The sequence below is a fragment of the Sturnira hondurensis genome, unplaced genomic scaffold (assembly GCF_014824575.4).
Source record: "Sturnira hondurensis isolate 20B ecotype Veracruz unplaced genomic scaffold, ASM1482457v3 Scaffold0018725, whole genome shotgun sequence".
Taxonomy (NCBI): Eukaryota; Metazoa; Chordata; class Mammalia; order Chiroptera; family Phyllostomidae; genus Sturnira; species Sturnira hondurensis.
Genome location: NW_028091356.1, coordinates 946,562 through 964,351, shown reverse-complemented (window position 1 = coordinate 964,351; position 17,790 = coordinate 946,562). Strand labels below are relative to the sequence as shown.

At 50.3% G+C, this 17,790-nt stretch overlaps 1 protein-coding gene across 10 annotated transcripts in view; it reads left to right on the top strand.

Annotated features, from left to right (window-relative positions):
* The window catches only part of ERI3 (ERI1 exoribonuclease family member 3), a 123,078-nt gene that overhangs the window by 38,513 nt on the left and 66,775 nt on the right, over positions 1 to 17,790 (top strand). For 4 of the 10 annotated variants that reach the window (XM_037069686.1, XM_037069685.1, XM_037069689.1 and 1 more), the window contains one exon: positions 3,201 to 3,292. The exons of 1 other annotated variant lie outside the window; for it this stretch is intronic. In XM_037069686.1, coding sequence (XP_036925581.1) covers positions 3,201 to 3,292 — 92 coding nt within the window. Of the gene's footprint in view, positions 1 to 3,200; positions 3,293 to 17,042; positions 17,494 to 17,790 lie in introns of those variants that run through there. 5 more of the 10 variants (XM_037069684.1, XM_037069683.1, XM_037069691.1 and 2 more) reach the window with 3 other exon arrangements.

The following is a 17,790-nucleotide window of genomic DNA, read 5'->3' as shown; positions in this document are numbered from 1 at the left end:
TTATTAGTTGATTATAGAGCTAAAGAGCTAACTTTTTGTACTAACTACGATCCTGATCAGGTGGCTTGCTAGGTGTGTGCCTGACTCATTTGTTCTTTTAAAAAAAATTTTTTTTTCCTCGTTCATTTAGCTCATTTGGCCTGACCATCCTCTCCCACCTCCCTTGCCCAGCCTGAAGCCATTAGAACCAGCAGGGAGAGACAAGATACAGGAGTGAATGGTGGTCATTCCCACATCCCAAAACAGGGTCAATGGATAGACTTTCTAGGCTCTTGGAAACCTATTCATCCATCCATTCACATAGCCATCCACAGATTCATCCCTGACCCCTATCTACTCATCTATTTATCCATCCATAATCCACCCATCCACCTATCCACCTGACTCATTTGTTCTAAGTAGGCTCAGGCTGGGCTCCTCTAGACCTTCAGCAGTGGTGAGTGGGAAGGATTGGGAGGGTTGGGGCTGACTTGGAAGATTGAGGTTATCTTAGTGGTTCCTCCAACCCTTTATCCATTCAAGCAGAGAGGGAAGGAAAAGGACAGGCCTGATTCCTAATGTGGTGTCACCTCCCTTACAGGCTCGTAGTAGAAAGTGCTCACTAAATATCTGCTGCATGAGTGAATGGCCTGGGCCCTAAGCTTCCAAGGACCCCAGTGAATATTAAGTGCTTCTCATGGTGAAAGCCTAGTCATGCTGGGCATTGCTTCCCAACAGAAAACAGTAGTTTTCTGTCCTATCCTGCTGTCTTTTCCAGGACTACTGTACAGGAGTTGGGGCAGTGGGGAGCCAGTGGGTGATTTAGGGAGCTCTGGGTTTGCCTTACCTCTTTTTGTGTAAAGTCTACCTTTTTTTCTTTTCTAAGAAAAAAAGATTCTTTTCTAAAGGTTTTATTTATTTACTTTTATAGAGGGGGGATGGGAAAGAGAAAGAGAGGGAGAGAAACATTGATATGACAGAGAAACATTGCTCAGTTGCTTTCTGTCCCTGCCGGGGACCAAACCCATAACCCAGGCTTGTGCCCTGACCAGAATTGAACTTTTGCTTTGCAGGATGAGTGTGTGAGCCCAGGCTCCGTGCCCAGTCAGGCTCTGGGAAGGGGCAGGGTTAGGTGCCTGCAATAAACTGGGAGAAGACAAGATGAGCTCAGAGATGTCTCCCAACCCCACTATGCCCAACCGACTGAGCCACACCAGCCAGGGCCTGCCTTATTTTCGTTATGTGACTTAGGGGAAAGGCTGTGTGTATGCGTGTGTTTCTGTCTGTCTATGCAAAGGGTTGGGCCAAAGTGGAATGGGGACACAAACCATTCCACACTGGAGGGCCTAGAATTTAGCTGTGGAGGGATCCTTGGTCTAAGGAGGATTCTCTGGTATACTGATTATGAGGAGGGTCTACATAATCTGGCCCTGGGGCATAGCTCTGATGTCTCTGATGTTCTGGGAGATCAGACTGCTGTAGCCATGGAACTAGATAGGATCCTTGGCCCTACTCAAGGACTGCATCAACACAGGCCAGACTTCCAGGATGTCTGAGATGTGCAGGGAGCCAACCTATACCTGCCAGAAGTAATCTCACCTCAAGATTTCCATGGACTCTCCATTACCTGCTGGGCATGCAAGGCCCTTCACAGTCTGGCCTAACATAGTGTCCAGCTTCAATTCCTGTTCCTCTTTTCTATACACAGTGGAGTGTAGTCACATTATGCCTTACCTGTATATTTCAGTCGGTCCAAGAATAACTACTGAGAAGGCCCTGTGCTGGGTTAGAGAGCAACACAGGGAATAAGACAGATAAGAGTCCCTGCCTTCACGGTGCTTATAGTCTGTGAGGATGGCAGACATTAAACACATCACTGCTTGTCAGGTACAGAGTGGTTGGGCCTGTGCCTCTGCCTGTGATCTCCTTTCCTGTGTCCTGCCCTGTCAAGCAAACCACCAAGCCCCTAATTCAATTACCCTGTTTGTGAAGCCTTTCTGACTCCTTTCCCTGAAAATAGCGGAGCTAGCCACTTCCTCCTCCTGGTCCTATAGCATTCCGGTTACTTCTTTATTGCTGCATCTATTATTATTGTATTATGAGATCCCCTCTCAGCCTGTTTTGTGGTAGGAACTTAAGTACTGTATTACATTTACATTTAATTCTCAAAACAACCTGTAAAGTTAGTCATCCTACCTCATTTTATAGATGAAGGAAGCTGAAGTTAGAGGAGTTAAATGACTTTTAAATGACTTCCCATCAGTGACACAACCAGGATACTGAAGAGCCAAGGTCCAAACCCAGACGTGTCTGACTTTCAGTCCTGCGTTTCTAACTACCGTGTCGTACAGCCTTTAAAAACAGCCCCCCTGTGTGAGTGGGGCCGGGGCGTGATCTGCTGCCCTCCTACCCCATGCCTGGGATCGTCTGGAAAGCAGGCCATGCGTCATGAATTTTTTATGATAATTCTGTCATTATATACTGATTTTAGTATTTGCACTTGCAGTGTGAGTGCAAATAATAAAACCTATCAAAGGAACAAAGGGAGAAATAGACTTACAGTGTGTTTAGGAGCAGTTTCTCTCCCTACCTAGGATTTGAGCTCAGCCTTCAAAAGAATCCGTTAAATTTTAATCCTCAACCAAGAGAGGAGAAATATAAAGTCTGGGGCTAATTATGAGCTTTGCTCCTGCCCAGCGAAGGGCTTCTTCTGCCAGACTCATGGTGGAAATTAATTTTACTTTCATTTGGGGAATAACCAGATTCATAAGTTTGGTTAATAAACATTTGGTGGGAGGGTAAAATGAATAAGGGAATGAATGGACCTGTGGGTTGGAGTCCCTGCTTGGTACCAGCCTGGTCTCTAGCCCAGCATAACCTGTGTCTATGCTAGGCTGTACCTTTGAGGACCAGAGCTGCTTGGGCTGATTTACTGGGATCTCTCCTATCCTGTCTGGGGTGGGCTGCCAGGAGCAGGGCGTGGAGGGGCCTCCCCTGCAACACTTGGGCTCATGGGCTCTTCTTGTAGGGCTTGTCCTGCAAGTGCCTTCATAGTTCTGAGCCAAAGGCAAGAGCCCAGAGCAGAGTCATGGCTGGATGAGATTACAGTTTTCTCCTGCTCTGATTACAAGCAGCTTATCTGCGTTTCACTGTTGTGGCTCTTCACAGACTCAGGGGAAAAAAAAGGGAAATCTCATCTGTTCTCGTTGTGTACTTTTCAGAGGGTCGATGAGTGGATGGCGAAGGAAGGCCTCTTAGATCCAAACGTCAAGTCAATTTTTGTCACCTGTGGAGACTGGGACTTAAAAGTCATGTGAGTATGAGAAGGGCTACTTCGCCAGTAGGGCTTGGAATCTGTGGACCAGTTCTTGCTTTTCAAAGACTTAAAAGCCTAAACCTACAGGGCAGCTAGGTCAGGGAGTCCCTGGATTTTGGGGGCTGCCAAGATAAGGAGAGGGCTGGGAGCCCTGCTTTCTGCCTGTGGGGCAGGGAGGGATCGAGCTGCTGGGACTGCCGTTGTCAGGGCCTTCTTGCCGTTGCCAGGTCTCACTGCTTAGGAGAGCCATTCAGTGCTGGGCTGCATGTCAGTGCCCTGGAAGGAAAGAGTTAAAAGAGGTCTTTACTGTTGAACCAGATGTATAGTGTTTATTAGTCTAAGTGCATTTTATAACCTTAGGTACTCTTATTATTTTTGCTTTTATAGATGAGAAGATTAGGGTACAAAGAGGTTAAGTAACTTGCCCAAGAACATACAGAGCCAGGATTCAAACCCAGGCAACCTGGCTCCAGGGTCCTTTCTCTTAACCATTGTATTGTGCTGCCCTCTTATCTGGGATACAAGGCCCTGATGACACAACTGAGTGCCCAGTGGTGGGATGAGAGAGAGCTGCTTCCAGGAAGTTGCCTAAGTCACTGGCTTCCTCTCTTTTGCTTTGTTCCCAGTGCTTTCTCTCCTTTGTCTCCTGATCCTGGAAGACAAAACTCTGCTAGGCAGACACTTTTGCCTCCTGTCTATCTTATGGATACCTGGCTTCAGACAGCCCCCAGGGAACTAAAGTGGGGTGGAGGTGGTGGGGGCATTGTTTGCTGAGTATTGATAGAATCGATAACCCTGTGTTCTTTGTGACTGAAGGCGGCAGCAAGCAGTCGGTGTGTGTGTGTGTACGCGCATGCACACCTGCACTTTTGAGCATGGGATGGGGTGTCGGTGGGGAGTTGGGAGTAGCGGTTCTGGTGTGATATCGCCTACCCAGTCAGGCATTATCTTCTCATCAAGGTCTTTTTTATGCCTTTTGGATGCTGGGCATTGAAGCATAGTTATGCTCCCTGCCGGACGGGTGTCAGGCCTACAACTGGACACCAACTCTCTAGGTAAGACAGGAGGAGGAACAAGCCCAGGTCACATAAACACCTACACACCTCACCTCCCATATCCCTTAGGTCCTGTGCACACACTTACTGCACACCTCCAGGTCTGCACATGCAGTTCCCAGAGCTCCAGAGGATTTCTGTGCTCTCGGATGACACTCCTTTGTCAGGGAGATGACATAGGCTGGGTTGATACGAATTGGAGGAGGGTCCCATGGAGGCAGTGAGGAGGAGGAAGGCTGTTATTGTTTATGGTATCCTGGGCAGCTCTGAGCACTGGAGACAGAGGAAGGACTTAGGTGGAGCTCTGTCGAATAGGAGAAGCTGCTCAGGCTGGGGCAGCGTACAGGCCAGCACCCGCAGGCTCCTGTGGTCCAGCCCAGAGGCCTGGCTTCTCCAGAGAGCCTCCCAGGACTCCCGCTGTCCGAGTGGTTTTCTGTCTTTAGTGTGCTCACATCACAAACACTCCCATTTCAGGATCTTTCTGTGTTAACTGTGAATCTTTTGTGACTGGCATGTATGCACACACACAGGGTAGGGGAAAAGCAGGCTTATAGTTGTGAGTTCATGAAACACAGAGTTTATCCTTGTATTATTATTAACTAATGATTGTCTTATTTTTTATACAAACAGCTATAGACCTACTGTTGCCCCGTCCTGTATGTGCACATGAAAATTTCCCTGGGCATGAGGTTGGGGGCGCTGGGGCTGGTCCTCCTTGGAGGACGGGGTCCTTACCTTGGAGCCCAGCCCATTCTGGCCTGGAGCGCCAATTCAGCTGTCGGCGTGGTGGACCCTGGCAGATTTTGGTGACTCAGGAGGCCGTTTTATATCTTCACAAGAAATGATGGAATCAATGTGGAATCAAAAGGAGGGATTGGGTTGTTGAATTCAAGCATGTATGAAAGGAAACCAGATTTTAAATGAGCACATCCCATATGTCATTCGGTCCTCCTGTTTTCTCCAGTAGGAGGTGGTATCTGTTTTATAGCAGAAAAAGGCAAAACAGAATTAAAAACTGAGGCTCAAATTGGTAAAGACACACAGCTATACAGAATTGAATTCCAGCGCCAAAGAGGTTCCAGAAATAACCCAGGGACTGGGCAGGCTCTGGGTGTCGGTTTGGGTTTGGATTGGGAAAGCAAGCGAGGCTCCGACAGAGCATGCAGGAGGAAGCAGACGTCAGGTGGCAGGGACTGGGGGAAGGGGAGCTCCATGGCTGCCTTTCAGAAGCAGGACTCTGCATAACTGCTGGGAAGGCTCTTAATTAAATGTGTAACAAAATAAAAACAGCCAGAGAGGAAACCTAAGTGGTGCTGCGTGACAGCGCACAGCTTAGTGGCGTTCCGGGAGCCGCGCGTCGAGAGGCCCTTGTCAGAGCCCTCACCTTCTCCTGCGCCCGGTAAAGGCTGGTGACGAGCCTGACAAGGGTGGTGTCACACTGACACCCACAACTTGTTAGTGTGTGCCTTCCTTTGTATGTCGACATCCACTTTCAGATTTAGCTAAGTCTAAGGAATTCAGCAAGTATTTTCCTAGCCTCTTCTAGATTCCTGGAGCCGTGGCTCCTCGTGGCTCTCCTCCCCCTCCCCCAACCAGCTTCCCATCACTTTCGTGGGAAAGGGCCTGATTAGTGAAGCGCTGGGAAGTGGGAACTGAAGTGGCAGCAGGAATTCTGCTGAAGCAAATAAATCTGCTCCCATCCTGAAAAAATTGTTTTGTGTCCATCTTTTGTCAAAACTGGATGCGTTGCTACTCCAGGTTTATGTGGGCTTTGGTGCCTCAGTCACAGATCCTGCTTAGATGGATTTTCATTTAGTGAGTGAGGATTTAATTTTCTTTCTGGACATGTTTAAGCTACAACACTTGTTCTGGAATTGGCTCTTGGTCAGTTTGCCTTGCCTACCTGACCTGCCTTTGCTTTGACTTACCTGGTATTTCTTGAAGCTCCTCATGGAGTTTAGTGTTCTCTTACCAGTTTCCTCCCCCCTCCCCCAGGGGTGTCTCTGTGAGGGGTTCCATTTCTGGCACAGCAAAAGGGTAGGGCTGGCGCAGAGGGAGGAGCGACAGCTTTGCACAGGCGCCAGCCACCCTTGAGAAACTCGGGTTTTAGTCTGTGGCTTGAAGATCTGGGTTCACCAACCGAACGGCACAGGGTGGCTGTGGAGCTAGATCAGGGTATTTTCCAGTGGCCTGTGGGTCTGAGAAGAGGGCTGGGTCAGGAAGACAGAAAGATCGAGGTAGGAGTGGATGTGGAGCGGGGTAGGGAAGAACTGACGTGAGGGAAGGCCTGGCCCTCAGTGCAGTCGGGGAAGAGGACCCCTGGAGAGAGTGAGGACAGTCAGACTGCTCTGATGAGGCAGGGTCTAGGCCTGCTCAGGGTCTGTTGTGAGGACCCTCTCCTAGCTCAGCCTCAGCTCTGAATGGTGGTTTCCTTCCACTGGAGATTGAATATGTAAATGCTGGGCTGCCTTCCTCATGAAGTGTGCATACTGCACCCTTCTGTTGGTGCTGTGCAGATGGGGACCTGGAACAGTTTTGGTTTTAGGGAGTCTGGAGGTCAAAAGATGCTTGCTTAGATCACCCAATTTTATCTGGGGAACATGCACTCAGTGGGGACTGCTGAGGGTGTCCTGAGGACTGCAGCCAAGTGGCCAAGATTATTGAGTTCTAGTCACCTAGAGTGAAGTCCCATAGAGATGTTACCACACTCTGGGACACAACTGTGGGGTGGTGACTATCCTGTGTGTGTGGGGGGGTGGTGGGTAGGATATAGAGGAAAGGCTGGGACTTCTTGGCATCATTCAACAGAGTTGACCACATATCCTTCTTGAAATGCTGTTTATCTTTACTTTTCTCTGTCTCCTTTTCCTCTAGCTTTCCCTTCACAGCGTCTTAGAGATGATTCTTTCTTTTTTTGTTAAATTTTGTGTTTGTTAAATATTGGCATTTCTTTGGTCTCCATCCTAGCTGTCTTCTTTTTATTCTGCACACTCACCCTCATCTTTTGCCATAGCTTCAACTATCCTCTGTGAGCTGATGTTTTCTAATCTTTTTCTGCAACTGGGAAATGGAAACCGACGTGACAGCCGAGATCCCACTGGAGAAAAGACACTGCTCCATCCGCCATCTGAACTCTGAGCCTTCATATCAACTCCCTGTTCTCTGCCCACACCTAGATGTCCACAGGCCCCTTAATGCTCAAGGGTTGTCTTTCCCTCAACCCCAGACCGCCAGCACTCCCTCAGATAACAACTGGCACCGTCTTCTCAGTGGCTGAGAAGGAAGCCGGAGGATCATCCTTGATTCTGTCCTCTAGACATACCAATTACTTGCCAAATCCTGTTGAGTCTTCCTCCCGGGCTTTCTCAGAGTCATTGCCTTCTTTCCATCTCTATTTCCACTGCCCTAGTTAAGGGTCACAATAGTCTTTGTGGGTTATTACAGAAGTCTTTTAACTAGTCTTTTTCGACTCCAATCTTACTTCTTTTATTCTGTTTTTCTAATTGCAGCAGATTATGTCACACTCTGCTTAACACCCTCTCCATTCTTATCTTGGCTGCTGGTACCTGATGTCACTGGAGGTCTAGACTATTACGTTCATTTTGATGTGAGGGCGTAGTTGTCCAGGAGGTGTGGTTGGGGGTGATTTAGGGCTGTCTGAGAGCTTCCTTGCAGAGCTACAAATGAATGAATCCTCAGATCTATTTTAAGGAAACCATTGCCAGTATTGCTTTGGGCACCTCTGTCCCTCAGTGTATTTGAAAGCCTGTGGGGCATCTAAGCATGCAGCGCATCTTACCACGTTACTGAGCCCTTGAGAACCTTGCCCCTTGCCCATGGGTGTGCCAGAGGGTCTCAGCAGTAAGCTGTGTCACCTTTGATCGGCAGCCTGCTAGGGGAAGCACTCCCTGGCAGTCCTGACTTGTCTCCTTTCCCAATACTTTTATCTGTCACTGCAAGCGCTTGGGCTCTCCTCCTGAACTAATTAAGTTTGCATGTGTTTAGACACATTGCCAAATAGGGCTTAGCAAAGCGGAACTGAGCTACATCTCTTTCTGAGTAGGGAAGGAAGGGTGTATGAATACTCCCCCATGAGGGCCCGGGAGAAGCGTGGATGACATGGAGTGGGTGTGTGCACATGTGATAGGCATTCTGCCCTGGCCCTCCTAGGGACACAGCATGCCTGCAAAGCAACCTTCTGATTGGCTGGCAGGGGCAGGTGAGGCCCACCCGCCAGCTCTCTTAGTGAATTGGGGATTCTAAGAGGGCTGAAGATGGATAGAGGGCAGGCTCTGAGGTAGAATTTTTCTCCCAAGCACAAGGAAAACTGAATGTCAAGTTTAGTGGGATATGCAGGGGGAGTTTGTAGGGCTGTGTGCTCTTTGCTGCCAGCCTGAACCTACCTAGGCCTAGAGCCACCTGTGGGGCTAGTAGAGTGCAGCTGGCCTTCCTTCTAAGACTGTGAGAAGTAGAGTGGACACATGGGCAACTGAAGGCCCAGGTTTTCCTTTTTGCCTACAAGACCCCACCCAGTTCCCTTGCTTAGTCTCGTGATCCTTGTGAGGTGGCACCAGGGGGAGATGGGGAGAAGAGCAGTGCTGCCCAGAACCTTTCCGTCCCAGAGGTGGGGTTCAGCCTAACAGGTCACCATAGTGGGATGATGGCTGGCAGTATGATCTGTGTCTGACCGATACCCGCCTTTCCCTAGTGCTGGGTGGCTTGGGGTCTGAGATGCATTGTGTCAGGACATACTTGGGTCCTGTCCAGACAGCAGATGTGGGAGCCTTACCACATCGTGGACTCCTTCTCCGAGGTAGGGAGTGAGGGTGTTTTCTAGGGAGAAGGCAGGACAGCCAGGTGACAGCCATGGTCAAAGCCTTAGTCCTATAGCTCTGAGGTCAACGGGTCAGCCTCCTGGCCATGCAGAGGCTCAGTCAGGCCAGCCTCCCAGTGCATGCCAAGTGTGTGTGTGTGGGGTGGGGGGGAGGGGTTCTGCAGGTTGTATAGGAATTCTGGGCCTTCGAGCTGCAGCCAAAGCCCAGAGAGAACAAGAACCAGACCTTCTGCCCTCCTTTCAGCCTCCCTAGAGTCCTCTCGTCAGCAAAGGTGCATCGGGTTAGCCCCAAGAAGGCAGCTTGAGTTGATGGGGTCATGTTTCAGCTGCAGCTAATCCAAGTCACTCGATATAAATCTGTCCCTGCTGCCTCCCTCCTCCCTCCCATCCCCAACCCACAGACAGGGAAATGAATCCTGGCCCTCACCCTGAATACATCATGGCAGGCCTGCCTCTAATGAGAGAGGGCCATTCATTGTGGGGTGAAGCTCCCTGCAGAGCCTGGGATGCCATTAATTAAAGAAGAGCCACCTGAAGCCAGTCGTGCAGTACAGCCTGCCACACACTCAGATGGAGTGGTGGTGGGGTAGCCTCGTTAGCCTGACAGCCGAGAGTTTGTGGGCTTGGAAGAGTGAGGGACGCCCGCCTCTACCCGAGAGCTCACATGCCTCCGAGGCTGGCATCCTCACAAATGCAGGACAGGCCCCTCTGTGTTGAGGGGCCTAGAACTGGCATAAAGGGGCTCCTGATCGTGGGCTTGGGGAACTGTCCATTTGCCACGGCCCTAGGGCAAGAGCAGGTTTCTGTGGAGGCTGAGCAGGCTCCTAGTTCCCTACCTGTGCTCTCTTCCCACTGTTCCTCAGAGCCTGAGCCTGTGGAAGTTGGCCTGCTGTGGAAGGACTTTGGGCCTAGAGAGTCATGGGGGAGATGCCTGCTGTCTCCCTGGCAGACAGAACATCTGGTGTTCTACTTCTGGGCACTTCGAGGCTGAGGGGCGGAACCCCAGTGGCAGCCTCATCTTTCCCCCTGGGAAGGTGCCAGAGGTTTTAAAGAACTTGAGTGATTATAGGAACCTTGGGAATGGAAGTTTTGCTCAGTTAAAATCCCAATAAAAGATACAGGTATCTGTGTAGGAAATAATCAGGTTTTGAGATGTTTCAGCAGTTGGGGCTCAGGCTTTGGTCTGCTGTCGAGTTGCTGGCTGGACAGCTCTTTACTGCGTAACTGATCCTAAGGCAAGTGTTGCTGCCTGGGTCCTGGTCCCTGGACTTAACACATGGAGTTCCCCTTGACCATCTGCGAGGGTCTTAGTGCCTCCTTCTTGCTGGCAGGAGAGGCTGTAGACACTGAGGCCGTTGCTGTAGCCCAGAGTCGGGGCAGCTCAGCCGTTCTCTGCCCAGCTTGTCAAGAAGACAGATTGGCCTTCTGTCTGTGGCTCTTCAGAGCAGTCTTTGAGAGGCTGGTTCTATGCTCTGTGGCAGGATTTGACGGACAGGCTGCTTCAGAGAGCCTTGGAAACAGTTGGGGTCATGGCTTGACCATCTGACCCATCTCTGCTTCCCTAGAGCTTGCCTGGTATGGAATGGAGCCTGTGTGGGTCCGCCCACCAGGCCGTGACACCTAGGACTTGGGCTTCATTCTTCTGTGATTTGAACAGTTTTGGGTCTTTCGAGGCCCTGGCCACTCCCTTGGGTCCTTTGTCCCCTGGCAGATAGAGGGCGAGGACTGAAGGGCTTGTGCCCTGAACACAAGGAGAAGGAGCACTGTTGCTCTTAGAATTTTTTTTCCTTTGGGTGAGATATTTTTGTGTTTTTTCTTTAAACTCTTTGTGTGACTTTTGAGACCCAAGTATTTTTTAAATCTTTCTAGAAATTAAGGTATGAAATAATTATAGTAGGGTACAACAGTATGCAAATATGAAGTGTGTAGCTCGCTCTATTTTTATACACATACACACCTGTGTAATCACCCCCCAGATCAAGGTGCAGAAGCTTTTCCATCCACCCAGAAAGTTCCCCGTGCCCCTTCCCGGGCGGTAATGCCCTCTGCCTGCCGCGTAACCACTGTTCTGACTCTGCTGCTCTTGCTTAGTTTTTCTTGTTCTTGATATTCATATAAATGGAATCATACAAGATATATTCTTTTGTGTCTGACTTTCTTAGCTCAACATAACATACAGGAGATTCATCCATGTTGTTTTGTGTATCAGTTCAGCCTTTTTATTGCTGTGTAGTCTTCCATTGTGTTACTATATTCATTTATTCTCCTTTTGTTGGACTACCTACCTTGTTCAGCCCTTGAATACATGTTTGTGGAATGAGTGTGTGGATGTTCAGTCTGATGTGAGGGTCTCCCTAGGTCTGTCAGCTTGTCCCAATCCCCCTCACCTTTTAAAACTTAACTCCAGCCCTTTGGGCATGTGTTCTTTCTTGTCTCTTCTGAAATCCACACTGTCCTCCCTCTTCTCTGAATTGCTGTGATAGGAAGAGGCTGGGCTGACCCCAGACCTGTGGTAGTGGCCTTTGAGCCATACCGACCCATTTATTTATTCTTTCAGCAGATTTTTATTGAATACCCATTATATGCCTTACACTGTTGTATTGAGGATGTAGCAGTGAACAAATAGTTCAGATTTCCAAAACATTCTCCCTTTACGGAGCTTCCATTCCAGTGCACGAAGCTAGCACTCCCCTCTGCCCTTTGGACCCCAGTGCCAGAAGAGTCTTGTTCAGGTTTCTCTGTCCTGTGGGATTCTGCAGGAGCTAGCTGGCGTTGGCCCTCGCCACCTTGACAAGGCCTCTCTAGGGCTTGTGGGCTTTGGTCTCTTTTCTGCTGCTGCTGCTGCTGCTGCTGCTGCTGCTTGGCATTGAAAGGGTTTTCCTGTGTTGGTGCTTCCCTTCCACTAGCTGGGAGTCTGATTCCCTCTGTGAGGGGAGAGAATTAATCTCCAACTTTCCATGCCTGTAAGGTGAGTGACCTCTGTTTTGTCAGCGCTTGCCAATCTGTCCTCTAATTCCCAGCCAGGATAATGGAGACATTACTTTGTGCTAAAGCAAAGCACTAGTTCTTTTAGTGCAGATGCCACACCAGTCCAGACACTGGGAACAACAGGGCAGCTCAGTACGGATCTCCTCACAGGTGCACAGGCACCTGGAGGCTATCGGGGCACTGGCACCTGAGTGGCTTTGGTCCTGAACTGCGGTTGGCAGATTCAAGGAAGGACGGTGCCCCGCCATCCCAGTCTCCCCAACCACTCTCTGTGTCAGTGGGGCAGCTGCTTCAGTGTGGTCTGAAATGGGTTTCTTTTGTCGGGTCCTAAGAGCACACGAGAGGCTGTGAACACCCCCAGAGTGGAAAAAGGGTTGGAGAGCAGGGTTCTTGGAAAGTGAAGGCCAGGGAACTCCAAGGCCGTGGTTTGCATGGCCGCCCATGGTTCAGTGACCTGTGGACTCCAGGGCTCAGCTCTGCAGGGCTTTGGGAATGGTGGCTATGAGTGGGTGGGATCAGTTCTCGGTGTCCCTGGCTAAAGGGTGACATGACTCAAACTTGTTAGTTCTGTAAAACTGTTTTTTCCGAAGCCTGCAAGGATGTTGGTTTGGGGAAGAAAGCCAGCCAGCCCAGAGAATCCCGGGAGCCTGACAGGCCTTTTTCTCTGCGATTCTTTCTTGCAGGGAGCCTGAGGCAGCCTGTCTCTTTGTTAACAGAGTGACAGCAATGTGACACCATGGAAATAATTACTAACAAATCACGGTGCTGACTGCAAACAGCTCTCTGTCTTCAGAGGCATGTCAGGGTGCATTAGAGCAGGACTGGAGGAGCGGCAGTGTGGGGGCTGAGGCGCAGCCTGCACTCACACACTCCGCTTTTCCTCCCCCTCCCGGATCGTCTTCTGCTATGTCTGACTTTCCTGCTCCTTCTCACTGTGTCAACTAAGGGACCAGCCGGATAAGTGGCCTGTGGCTACTCCCACTTCCTCTGGGAAGGTAGCTAGGACTCCCATCTTTGCTAAGGAACCCCTGGTGGTGACGAGATTCAGGGTTTTTTTTCCATTACAGAGCTTCTGAAAGGCAGAAGCACACCCATTTCTGATTTTCTTTCTGCCATTTGGGACCAGATTTATCTGCCAGTGGTTTTGAGGTGACAGAGAGTATTTTCTCTCTGGACCTAGAATGTGGGAGAAGCCTTGCTTCCCAGTGTTGGTTCAGCTCCCTTCCCCCACTGGCTCTGGTTTCTTCTTCAGTTGCCATAGTCAATTTTTGGTAAGTCGACTTTGTCCATTCCCTCTTGGTTAGCAGAGTGATTGCTCTGACTGTCAGGGCTGTAAATAATGTTCCTGGCATGTGTGGCTGGAGGCGGCCGCGTGGGGTGGGGAAGGGAGTGGAGGGAGGAGCCACACTCCCATGGCTCCCTCGCTCGTCCCCCTCCTCTCTCATACAATATTTATACAGGGATGGGAGTCAGATGCAGCGACCTCAGGGGTCACCCAGTTAAATAGCTTCTGAACCTCCCTGCATTCTAATTGCTGCAGTTGTCCTTTGCTCTGGAGACTTCTCCTCCCCATTGTCTGCAGAGGCACACACTAATGGCTGTCCTCCCTGGCCCTGCTGGGAGGCATGTGCGTATGGGGGGTGGGTGAAGGGCTCATGGCTACCTTCCTTTCCCCAGGGATAAGAGAATCTAGGGACTATTAACAAGTGGCTTTAGCTAGGAGGAGCACAGAACCCTGCCTTCTTCTTGCTCCCTCCTCAAAGCTCGCCAGAGAAGGAGGTCCAAGCAGTGGGCTTGGTTAACGGGGCCAAGGGCTTCACCCATTTCTAATCCTAGTGACTCCTCTGTGGGGGGGACAGACCCTTGAGGACGCAGCAGAGGCACATCATCCTGTGTTCCCATGGTCCCACATTCAAGGTTTAAAACTTCTTACGAGTGCTATTTCCTATTGAAATATGCTACATTTTGCCCCCAAATTGGCCACCTGCAAAACTCTCTTTGGTCCCTGAATGCTGATTTAGATTGCTGATGACGGTAGCAGGTAAGCACCAAGTGCCGATTTGAGAGTGCGTGTGCCCCACATCTTCTCTAGGGCCCTCTGGTGAATGTCAGTTACCCTACGGCACAGCTGTCTCCTTCTGAGGAGTGCTGTTGGAAATGCCGTTGGAGGTGCGGGGCGCTGCCTGTCCTGGGAGCACTGGTGTTTCAGCAGGGGCCTAACGCCAGCCCCTGCTGAGAGCTGCTCTGGGCTCAGTGAGCACTGTGCTGGGAACTGTAGGGACCGCCAGGCGATCGGGACAGAAAGAGCAGCGTGTGCATAGCTAATCACAGGCTAAGTGAGGTAGAACATGAGAAATCTATGAAGAAGATACAAAACAAGTACTATGAGAACCCAGAGGAGCATAGCAGATAGGCCGAATGGACAGTATTTTTTTTTAGTAAACTTTTTAAAAAAACAAAACATTAAAGAAAGCCCAATGCTACAAAATATACAAAAGCCGAGCTGTTCTATCTGAAGCTGGGACGAGGCCCAGCCTATTCCTCCTTCTCCCCCCCAGCCCACAGAGTAGCCTGATATCCCCCTAGAACCCTAGGGCTTCATGGAGCGCAGTTTAAAACCCACTAACCTGTTTAATGCCCACCCAGAAGTGTGACTCTGCTCACACGTCTTGAAGGATTCAGGGAGCTGGGATCAGGGCAGAGATCAGCCAGGGGTTTAAAGGGAATTGGAGCAGAGGTCAGATTGCATCCCAGATCCTGAATGCTTGTAGGGTACCTCTCCGTGGAGCCTCCAGAGGGCATTGTAGGCCATACAAAGGCAGCCCAGGCAAAGGGTCAAGATGGCCAGAGGCCAGGTAGAGACTAGTAGGGGATGAGTGAGGTATCTTGGAAACGGTTCAAACTGCAAAGGAGCTCCTGTTTTCCTGGCCAAAACAATGAGTAGCTCATCAGCGGAGGCACTGACCAAAGTGCCCTGGAAACCTCCCGTCACCTGCTCCCTCTCCTCCCCCTCTCCACTGCGGGCTGCCTGCTGCCTGCTGAGGCCTCTGCCATTCCATCTGGAAAAAGGAGCTCTGGCCAGGTCCTGGTGGCAGCTCCAGCACTTCCTGCAGTCACAACAGGTGGGGCAACGTGCCCTTTCCCTGAAAGAATTGCCCTGGGAGCGACCCTGGAAAGGCACTCATCTCGTTTCATTGGAGAGGAGCTGGGGAGATGCAAGTTATTTGATTTCGCTGGGTGTTTGCGGCACTGGGAAGGTGCATGTTGCGTTGTTCCATGGGATGTTTGTGGCAGTGTGTGCTTCATGTGGCCGTTTATGTGGGCTCCATGTGTGAGCAGTGGGGGTGGAGATAGTTGGCAAGCAGGTGAAAAAGCAGTGGAGCCTAGAGGCGCTCTATACAAGTACAGTGCCCTTTGGAGGCGGTGAGCAACTGCCTGCCAATGGGGATTTGAGGTTGGTTTTCTCAGGGAAGACTGGCTACCTGGTCTATGGGGAACCCCTCCACACCCCTTGTGTTCTGGTTTCTGTTTGGGAACTCTCCAGAGCAGCATGTCTGGGAACACTTCCAGCTGTGCTGCCAGACCCAGACGCAGGTGACGGCCTTTCGTTTGTACCACTGGGAAACCAAGAGGAAATTAAATGTCATTTGCCCCCTGCATAGCAGGTCGCTGCCAGATCAGACACTGCTGATCAGAGCTGTGCAGAGGGTACCCGAGGGAAGGCTTATGCTCGCAACCATGCCCTCGGAGCTGTGGAGACTCCCAGGTGATGGCCTGGCTCGCTCCCAGGCCTTTCTCTCAGTCTGGGTTCGCCCTGGCCCAGAGCCCAGCTCTGTGTCACAACGACAGCTGTGGCCCATGCCAGGCCAGAGGTGTGTGTGTACCGGTGGGAGGGTATGGAGGGGAAGGGCAGTGGGGGGCATACAGGAGACAGTGAGGTGATCAGCCCCTCTGCAGAGGAGCTGTATGGTAAAGAACAAGGCCTTTATTAAAAATTAAGAGACCTGGATTCGAGCCCCGGCCTCTCTGCTTCCTGGGTGTAGGGTCTTGGGAAAGTCACATTTACTACTCTGAACCTTCATTCCCTCATATGTGAAATGGAGATTATAATGGGCTCTAGCTCCCGATATTTAGGGAAGTAGCTTCCTGTTGGGACTGGTGCCAGAGTTTCCTCACCCCACCTTCCCGAGGTCTGGAAGGATGGTCTGGAGTCCCCTGCCCATCTGTAAAGTGAGTTGGCTGAAATGGATGGGAAGTAGGGTAGGTGGTAAGTCTGGCCCTGAAGGTACAGCTGGTAATCTCTCCCTGCCTGATGTCTTTCCTTCTTGTCCTGTTGCTCTCAGCCACGCATCATAGGCCGTTATGAATGAGTGTGGGTGATGGTGGTCACCCTCCTACTTGTGAGCCTCAGCTGGCTCCCTCCAGCCTCACACTTGTTCTGCCCTTCCTGCTAGAGAGGATTGCAGAGTTTGTCCCAACCCTTCCCTTGCCTTGAAGTCCTAGTGGCAGACCCTCTGCAGTGACATTTATTAACAGGGCTTAGGGAAAAAGATGTTTTAATACTGCGAGAATTCTCCCTAGAAAACTCTCCACTCCCTACTCACCCCCCCATCTGAAGCATAGCTTGCTGGTGGTGAAATTCATTAGTGTTCCCTGACAGGCAGTGGCGACAGAGCCGCTCGCTGTCTGCTTCCCGCTCCCTCGCTCTCGTGCTGCTGCTTCACGCGCACTGATATTTAAAGCTGATGGGCTGCTTATAGACTTCTTGTACCATGACAAGTTTGGGGAGGGGGTGGGGGAGAAAGAGACAGACAAGGAGCCAGCTGTCACGCTGGTATTTCAAACAGTACTCTCTCCTGACCCTTTGCAGGCTCCAGCAAGTGTATCATCTTTCTGAAGCCTGTGGTTGGAATTGTAACCTGCAGCCGTCCCAGAGGATGGGGGCAAGTGTGGGGCAAAGTGGGCTGAGAGGTCGGCAGTGCATTCTCTCAGGGCTGTGGGCAGGCAGAGAAGAAGGGAGGGACTGTGTGTGTGTGTGTGTGTGTGTGTGTATGTTCAAGCAAAGGTCTTGTAAGTGCCCCCTAACTTTGTCATTCCATCACCAGAAACAAGAGCCCTCACTCAGTAGTCTCTTCTAGAGTGGTCATTATGTTTCATGCTGTGGTTATCTTCTGGGTGGGCCTGGAAGCTACCTGAATGTGGGAATCAGGCTCCATTGGTCTCTACCCCTTAAGGGACCTGGGTTTCGGTGATAACTGTAAATGTTGGGTTGGCCAAAATGTTCATTTGGTTTTTTCCATAAGACGACTCTGGTAGCATTTAGCTATTTTTAACTTCATTCAGAACAATTTTGTTAGATTGTATTGTGACAGATGTCATATCAGCATGCATTAAAAAAAGCTGGTGAATTTTTGTGTAGCCACTTTAGTGTTGAAGATGGAAGAAAATAAGCAACATTTGCAGCATATTATGTTTTATTACTTCAAGAGAGGGAAAAATGCAACTGAAACACAAAAAGATTTGTGCAGCCTGTGGTGAAGGTGTTGTGACTGATCGAATGTGGAATATATCCTAAGAATCCAGAATCACCGATTCAAAAGAACCTATGCACCCCAATG